At 54.5% G+C, this 8,677-nt stretch overlaps 1 protein-coding gene and 1 long non-coding RNA gene across 9 annotated transcripts in view; one reads left to right on the top strand and one right to left on the bottom strand.

The window, feature by feature from the left end:
- Positions 1–398: 398 nt before the first annotated feature.
- On the bottom strand, positions 399–2,823 carry LOC102899128. Its single transcript, XR_002738162.2, has 2 exons — positions 2,572–2,823; positions 399–965 (listed from the first exon to the last, which is right to left on the bottom strand). It is a non-coding gene; the product is annotated as an uncharacterized LOC102899128 (long non-coding RNA).
- Positions 2,824–2,917: 94 nt separating this feature from the next.
- SLC38A10 (solute carrier family 38 member 10) overlaps positions 2,918–8,677 on the top strand; it is a 44,567-nt gene continuing 38,807 nt past the window's right edge. For 2 of the 8 annotated variants that reach the window (XM_023244287.2, XM_045045199.1), the window contains exons 1-2: positions 2,919–3,300; positions 7,791–7,908. In XM_023244287.2, coding sequence (XP_023100055.1) covers positions 3,202–3,300; positions 7,791–7,908 — 217 coding nt within the window. In that variant the 5' untranslated portion in view covers positions 2,919–3,201. Of the gene's footprint in view, positions 3,301–7,790; positions 7,909–8,677 lie in introns of all 8 variants that reach the window. The other 6 variants (XM_023244289.2, XM_023244286.2, XM_045045196.1 and 3 more) reach the window with 4 other exon arrangements.

Raw genomic sequence — 8,677 nt, 5'->3', positions numbered from 1 at the left:
GGTGACAATTCAGAGCAGGGGAGCGCAATGTATGGCCCTCAGGCCAAATTGGGCCAGCCAATATTTTTGTAAATAAAGCTTTATTGGAACACAGACACACTCCTCTGTTTACGTATTGTCTAGTGCTGCTTTTGAGCTACGACAGCAGAACTGAATGGCTGGGATAGAGTCCACATGGCTTGCAAAGTAGAACACATCATTTGTTATCTGACTCTTTGCAGGCAAGTTTTCCAGCCTCCGACGTAAACTCGCAAGAACTCTTATAAGTACTTTGAAGTACAGTATAAGCAGTTTGGCCATATCTAGGAACATCGAAGGCTCGCATACTCTTGAATCTACAATTCCCCTCGTAGGTTCCTGCTCTAGAGAAACTCTAACAGAGGAAAGAGACAATACCGTCACTGTATCACTGTTTATAATGGCAAATAACCGGAAACAAGTCAGGTGCCCTCAGCGGGAGCATAAACACATGTATTCTGGGCTATCTGAACAGTAGACTTCCAGAGAGCAGCAAGAAGGAATGATTCAGAGCTGCAGTATGATAGTGAATCTTGCCAACGGTTGAGTCAAAAGGGAAGTTACAGAAGAATACACACATGTGAGTCCACGAGTAGAAACATCAAAAAGGCCCGAATGCTCTACCCCCATACGCTGCTGAATTAGTTAGGCTACAACTTGGGCTTCATGCAACGGAGTCCAAAGTAGCAATGGCTTAAACGGGAGGTTTGTCTCCACTCCGTGGAGCAGTGTGGAGGAGGCAGTCAGGGGCTGGGATGATGGCTCTGCAATCTCACGTTGTCCAGGGATCCAGGCTCCTTGCAGCTGGCTGTTCCACTCCTGCCACGGTCCGCATGGCCCGAGCCGGCTTCCGCCCATGACCTCTATGTTACAAGCAGTAGGATGAAGCGTCACCAGACACGAGGGAGGCTGGGAAGTGCGTTCTTTATCCTAGGCAGCCGTATGTGCTGGCGAAATTGGGGAGACAGAAAAAATGAATATTAAGAGACAAATAGTAAACTTCCCAGTAATCGTTTAGGGATATATCCATATGTGGTAAACCTTTAAAGGAAAGTAATGAGGGGGTGCCTGGGTGGCTCAGTAGGGTAAGCATCTAACTCTTGATCTCAGCCCAGATCTTTTTTTTTTTTTATATTTATTTTTGACAGAGAGACAGAGCACAAGCAGGGGAGAGGCAGAGAGAGAGAGAGAGAGAGAGAGAGAGAGAGAGAGAGACACAAAATCTGAAGCAGGCTGCAGGCTCTGAGCTGTCAGCACAGAGCCCGATGTGGGGCTTGAACCCAGGAACCGTGAGATCATGGCCTGAGCCAAAGTCAGACGCTTAACCAACTGAGCCACCCAGGCGCCCCTCAGCTCAGATCTTGATCTCAAGGTGGTGAGTTCAAGTCCTGTGTCGGGCTCTGCGCCTGGCACGAAGCCTATTGAAAAAAAGGAAAAGTAATGAAATGATAAAATCTGGATAGTGATGATCCCGAAAAGCTGTGTCCACATCTGGGAAGTGGACAGGAAGGTAGACATGTGGAGGGGCCAAAGGGAATCTCTAAGTTAGTATTCTGTCTTAAAGCCGAACGGTGGGGTCATGAGTATTTATTACTCTCTGTGAAAACACACATTTGAGTTTCATATCCTATCTTGCATGCTAACATCTCACAAAAATTACGTAAGTAATAAAAAGGTTATAGAATGTATGTGTGATTTCTATAAAGGGAAACAAATGGCATTTCCTGTTTTGGCTTTGAAGTTAAGTACTCTTTACCTGGTATTCCCTCTTCTTCCTCTCGTGTCTGGGGTGGGGTGGGGCGGGGGGAGAGCCTTATCTAGTGGCTGCCCTGCGTGCAGCTGAAGAATCATCTTCTGCTCTAGGACAGAAGGTCCTTGGTGTGTCCACAAACGCGGTTGCCTTATATCCTCTCCCAGCAGCTGGTAACTCTTCCTGTGCACAGTTCCAGCTTGCTTCGATTTACTTGCTTCCTCTTGAGAAGGTCCTTCCCAGCCCTCCTGTCTCTATGCATCCAGTCAGCAGACACATAGTGAGCATCGCCAGGTGCCAGGAATTCACAGATGTCTCAGGGCCTCTCTCCATTCTCTCCCTTAGTCTTCCATTCCTGTTTGTCCCTCAAGGCCGGGCCTAGAAGCTACCTCCTTCTTGAAGCCCGCCTAGATTTCAGGAGTCCTACTGGTCTCTACCTCTCTCGTCCTCTCACAGTATTTCCTCTGCTCCCTTTACAATGTTAGCTTCTCTCTTTGCACTGATCCGCGTGTAGTGCTAAAGGGCGCCGGCCCAGGAAGCCGACGCCCACGCCCTCTCCTACCAGCTGTGCGCCCACCAAACCTCTCTGTGCCTCCGCGTGTCACTCGTAAAACGGAGGTGCTAGCTCCTCCACACTGGTTAGGTGTTCAGCTCCAACACTTAAGCCCCGGTCCCCGCGGCCAGGGTACCCAGCACACGCCCCGAAATCGGTCCCAAAGTGTAATCGCTGAAACTGAACCCCCCAAGCCCCGCTCTTCCCCGAAAGGCGCCGCGCTGCCCTTTCTCTCTTGACCGCCACTGACCTTGCCCTCCAGCCCCTGCAAGGCGAGGCTCAAGAAACCGGATCCGCGGGAAAAGCGGCCTGAAGCTCCGGACGGACGCGGACCCTCACCCCGAACACGGCAGGCCCCGCCTGCAACCCGCCGACGGCAGGCCCCAGGCCCCGCCCCGGAAGCCCGCACCTGCTTCTCATTGGCTCACGATTCGCCGAGGCCCGCCCCACCAGGCCACGTCGATTCTTCCTTCACGCCAGCCCCGCAAGACACCGCCTACCCTTCCAGGCCCGCCTTTCATTGGTGCTCGCCCCTCAGAGCCCGCCTCCTGCCGTCACTTCCGGGCAGAGGAGGCTGCGGAAGGCGGAAGTGTTCTCGCAGAGGCGGCCGTGAAGTCGGGCTGAGGTGTCCCTGGCTGGTCCCTGGCTACTCTGCCGCGTGTGGGCGCGGGGACCCGGAGGCGGCCAGCGAGAGCTAGTGGGGGAGGGGGGCGATGCCATGAGGCAGCCGGAAAGCCTGGCGAGGTCTGGAGGTTGACTGTCCCTGCCGCCTTCCCGTGAGGCCGCCGCCTCCAGGCAGCCGTCCGTTCCCCTCAGGGTCTAGCATCCTGCGGTCGTCCAGCGCCTGGGACCGGGGCTCCCGGGCCCTAGACACCGCGCTATGACGGCGGCCGCCGCCTCCAACTGGGGGCTGATCACCAACATAGTGAACAGCATAGTAGGGGTCAGTGTGCTCACCATGCCTTTCTGCTTCAAACAGGTGAGTCCAGCGGGACAGGGGGTCGCCCCCTCGCCGCCGCGGGCTCACCCGGCCCAGGGTCCGCTGTTGGCGGGGCGCGGGGAGCCAGGGCCGGGTGGATGTGCGGGAGAAGCCCCAGAGGATTCCCTCCGTAAAAGGCGCGCGGTAGCGGAGTTTCGGCCTCGGCCGGAGAGTTCCCGGTTAACCGCTTGAGACCCCAGTGCAGAGCGCGGCAAAGCGGAGTGATGTTTCCCAGGTGGGGAGTGGCCACAGGATTCGGTGTTATTCCTCTTTAGGACTATAACTTTTTTTTTAAGGATTTTATTTGTAATCTCTGCACCCAAGAGATTGGGTGCTGGGGCTCGAACTCAGGACCCTGAGATCAACTGAGCCAGGCAGGCGCCCCCTCTTTATTATTATTTTTAAAAACTCTGACCCGACTGCGTTTGTAATGGGGGCGTGTGTGTGTTGGGGGGGGGGGCACAAGTCAAGTCCTCCGGTCCTGGAACTAGATTGGGGTGTTGGTTCCAAAGTCGTTACAGAATTGGCTAGATTGTGGTGTCACCGTATGTAAATCTTACCTCGGTTGAAAAAAATCGGGAATCTATTTAAAAATAGGTGTCGGGCATTAACGACCGGATGGAAAAAAGTCACCATTTTTGAGATGTGGATTCATTTGGCTTCTGTTTAAATAATGCACAAAAAATAGGTGTTTGGGACTTTAGAAGAGGAACGTTGGTGAAATTGTCAATTGGGCAACTTCTTCCCTAAAAATGAACTTCTCAGCTTCAGTGCCTGGTGGATGGAGTTGCGGCTCTCCCTGCCCACTGGAGAGAGCTGCTTCCTGGCAGGGGGTGGGGGGGAGGGGGAGGGCAGGTGGCCCACAAGGCCACACATACCAGTCTTGCGTGATGAAACCAAATAGGTAGAAAAATGAAAATAAAATGACGTTTTGGAACTGAAAGTGGGCATCAGTAGTTTGGTTTTGGAGTGACAGACACTTTGCATTTTTCATATTGAGCATCTTTTGGATAAAAATAGCACATTTATGTTTTTAATCTGGAGATTTTTTTTTTAATTTTAAAAGAGTGTTTATTTTTGAGAGACAGAGACACAACACAAGCAGGGGAGGGGCAGAGAGAGAGGGAGACACAGAATCGGAAACAGGCTCCAGGCTCCGAGCCATCAGCCCAGAGCCTGACGCGGGGCTCGAACTCACGGACCGCGAGATCGTGACCTGGCTGAAGTCGGACGCTTAACCGACTGCGCCACCCAGGCGCCCCGCATTTAATTTTTTTTTAATGTTTATTTATTTATCTTGAGAGAGAGAGAGAGAGAGAGAGAACGAGTGAGGGAGGGGCAGAGGGAGAGGGAGGGGGAGGATCCCAAGCAGGCTCTGCACTGTCCCTGTGGACCCTGATGCGGGGCTCGAACCCACGGACCGCAAGATCATGACCTGAGCCACCCAGGTGTCCCTTTATTTATTTATTTTTATTTTTATTTAAAAAAAATTTTTTTGTAACCTTTATTTATATTTTTGAGACAGAGAGAGACAGAGCGTGAGCGGGGGAGGGGCAGAGAGAGGGAGACACAGAATCTGAAACAGGCTCCAGGCTCCGAGCTGTCAGCACAGAGCCCGACGTGGGGCTCGAACTCACGGACCGCGAGATCACGACCTAAGCTGAAGTCAGACGCTTAACCGACTGAGCCACCCGGGCGCCCCAATCTATTTATTTTTAAAGTCAACTCTAGCCCCAACCCGGGGCTCGTACTCACGACTCCAAGATCAAGAGTGCACATTCTACGACTGAGCCAGCCAGCCAGGTGCCCCTGGAGATTCTTGGTCCCCCACCCAGGGCCTACCAGCCTGCATTCCTTTAGAGCTCCCGTGTGGGTTACTGATCTGTTGACAGACACGTGGGCGGGAGGACAGGGGCCCTGCCTGCCGAGGTGACAGGCCACGCTGCACCTGCTGCTCCAGAGCCCACGGCGCCCATCTGTGTGTAAGCACTACAGATCCCAGCGTGCACTGTGACTTGCCTGGCGTGGCCCGGCCTCCTGGGACACGTGTGGTTGCGTGCCTGCAAGTCCCGGCTGCCATCCTTGAAATCGGTCGGTGAGGTGCCACCGTGGCAGGGCTCTGGCGAGGCACGCGTTTGGACCCAGGTGACTCAGCCGTCCCCGAGTCTGCTGTGGGGTGGGCACGAGGCCCTGCCAGAGCATTTAAACGTGGGCCAGACTCACTGGCCCAGGAGGAGCTCACAGCTGAGTGGTGGAGGCCCACGTGCACGCACAGAACCGCAAGTGGTTCCCCCGTCCTGAGGGCCTGGCGGGGTTGGGACAGCCACTCTCGTCTGGCCATGGCATCCCCTCCGTGGGCGGCCCTCGGCTGGAGCGCAGCAGGAGGCCAGCAGGCACTTTGGGGATGTGTGTGCTTAGTGTCCGACAGCCATGCCATTTAAAAAAAGTCGGTCTGGGGCTTTTTTTTTTGTCCGGTTGTAGTTACTCGGGTCCTTTAAGCAAAAATGGACATTTTGCCGAAGCAAGACATACATACAAAGAAACACCCTCTTAGGTGTCCTCGTGCCGGGTTGTGAGAAAGTGAGCGCACACGGGTAACTAGCTCCCGCGTCAAGGAACACAGCCTTGCCAACACTGTCCCCTCCACTGGCGGCCCACCCTCTCACCTCTAGGGCCGTCCGTGGGTGGTGCCTCTGTGTTGACGTTATGGACACAGAATCATCCTGCATTTTAAATTAAAAAAAAATTTTTTTTAATTGAATTTTTTGAGAGAGACAGAGCACGAGCAGGGCAGGGGCTGAGAGAGAGGGAGACGCAGAATCCGGAGCAGGCTCCAGGCTCCGAGCTGTCGGCACAGAGCCTGACGCAGGGCTCGAACTCACAAGCTGTGAGCTCATGACCTGAGCTGAAGTCGGACGCTCAACCGGCTGAGCCCCCCAGGCGCCCCTGCTATGCGCGTTTTAATGTCTACCTACCTACCTGTGCATTTTAATGTCTGTTATACAGATATGCTACAATTCGTTCCCTTCCCTGCATCTGGAGCTCTGTGGGCACCTGTGCGCAGGCTTTGCCGGCACGTGTGCGTTTCTCTGGGGTGTTTATCTTCGAGTAGAATCGCTGATTTGTAGGATATGTTGTATGTTCGTCTCTGGTCGACACCAGTAGGACACTTGTTTCTTCAGCTTTTATTTTTTTGTTTTATTTTTTTTTTCCCCTGCAAATATGGGTAATGCGCTTAGATTACACGGGAAAAAAGGGAGTGAGAAGGAAACGACATCTAAGTGAGTCACCCACAAATTCTTACCAAAGTCTGAGGCTGGGTGTAGCCCCCAGGAACCGAGTCACCGTTGACGTTAGGAACTAATAGAAAATTTTACAAAAGTCTGCTGGTTCCAGCATTCAGGCACTTGTACGAAAGAAAGGAGGGCTCGCTCTGCAGGGCTCCTGACTTGTAACAGGGACCCCTGGTTCCTCACCTGACACGGGGGACCCGGAAGTCAGAGAGGAAAGACGACTGGATAAAACAGAAATACAGTCACGGAGGTTCTCTACTGGTCTGCTCTGTAGGGGCACCAACCTCCGGGTTGTTTCCCCTGCTCTCAACTCAACCTCAAAACCCAGTCCCAAGACCCTGTGTTTATTTCAGTTGCTTAAATTTTTTTTATTAGCACGAGTGGGGTAGAGGGGCGGGGGGGGGGGGGAGAGAGAGAGACAGAGAGAGAGAGAGAGAGAGAGAGAGAGAGAGAGAGAGAATCTTGAGCAAGCCCCACACCTAGTGTGGAACCGGACTTGAGGCTCAATCTCATGACCCTGGGATCATGACCTGAGCCAAAATCAAGAGTTGGATGCCCACTGACTGAGCCACCCAGGCGTTTTGACCTTGTGTTTATTTCTAAAAATGCTCTAGCCCTTTAGACGTTCCCCAAGGTTTCCTAGTCCCTGCCCTGGAGCTGTTTCTTCAGCTTTCGATTACGGATAAATCTTCCGTACATGCAGGTTTTGGAGTGAACGTGTATGTGTGCATTTCTCCCGGGAAGATAGCGGGGGGTGCGATCGCTGGGTCAGATGGTGTCTCTGGAACTCGTAAGAAAGGTGTCAATGTCATTTTTAATCTCTTCCTTCCGGAATGTGGTCACCACTCATAGCTGCTGATGTAAGTGGCTAGAAGGTGGCGAACTGCGGGGTGCACGCGGAGAACTGGGGGCGCCGCTCGTTGGCGGCACCTGGCTGTTCATTAAGACTCGGAGAGGCCACCGAGGAAGTGGTGTCCGTGGCACTCTTTCAGGGCCACCACGCATGTGGCCGCCACACGTGGGGAATCGGTCCCTGTCAGCGCTGGGAATTGCCACCCGTGGGCAGAGAAGCGAGGCAGAGCCGGGGTCTTGGGTCAGCAAGAGCGGAGGGAGGCGGGGAGGGCTCTCGGGAGCCACGCGCGTGAGGCCACAGTACCGGCTGGCTTTATTTTGTCTCTTTTTCTCCCAACCCTCCAGTGTGGCATTGTCCTGGGGGCCCTGCTCTTGGTTTTCTGCTCTTGGATGACACACCAGTCCTGCATGTTCCTGGTGAAGTCCGCCAGCCTGAGCAAGCGGAGAACGTACGCCGGCCTGGGTGAGAGCGCTGGCCCCTGGCGCGGTGGCCCCAGCCCGAAGCCCCTTCTTAGGCAGGCAGCACGCGCTTTGGCGCCGGGCCCTTTCTCCCTCGTTTGTTTGCTTTTCGTCCACTTTATGCTTCCGGACTCCCTTGAACGGCATTTCTTTTCCTTATCGTAAAGCGTAACTCAGTTTTCAAAAACCGTTAACAGAAACACATGCATTACCATCGAGGGGACCCTTGTTCCGCCGTCCCCGACTTGTGCAAATACCCGTGGGGAGTCTCCCTTCTGAACTCCGGCGGGACCCGCAGTCCTCAGGCCCGGGGTCTGCTGTGCTTCCGCGCCATGGATGCCATGGGGGAGATGGTCATGGGCTTGGGCCGGTGGCGGCCCGTCACCTGTCTCCCTAGCGGTGCTGTTTCCCCGATGCTCATGGTTGTAATTTTGTGTCCTTTAGTTCTGTCTTCCTTGGATTTCGGGCGAGGGCGAGGGCGAGGGTGAGGAGGCTGTGCTTTCTGCTTCCTTTTGGTTTGGACTGTTTCCTAGGCCACTTGGCTCTGAGGGCGGGCCCCTTACTTTCCCGGCGTCCTCGGGCTGGTGTGGATTCCGCACCGCGGATGTCTGGTGTGGGGGATCTCAGAGCTGGGCAGAGTCCCTGGGCTCCGGACCAGAGCCCCTCCCCGGCCTCCCCCACCTCCCACCAGCGTGTGGCCGGGGCGCCGGGGCCGAGAGGAGGCGGCGAGAGGAAGTGGAGTGCAGATTCCAGGGGGCCAAACGAAATAAAAG

Source organism: Felis catus, chromosome E1, assembly GCF_018350175.1.
Source record: "Felis catus isolate Fca126 chromosome E1, F.catus_Fca126_mat1.0, whole genome shotgun sequence".
In the NCBI taxonomy this organism is placed as follows: Eukaryota; Metazoa; Chordata; class Mammalia; order Carnivora; family Felidae; genus Felis; species Felis catus.
The sequence above is the reverse complement of the archived record's forward strand: the minus strand, read 5'-3'. Positions and strand labels throughout refer to the sequence as shown.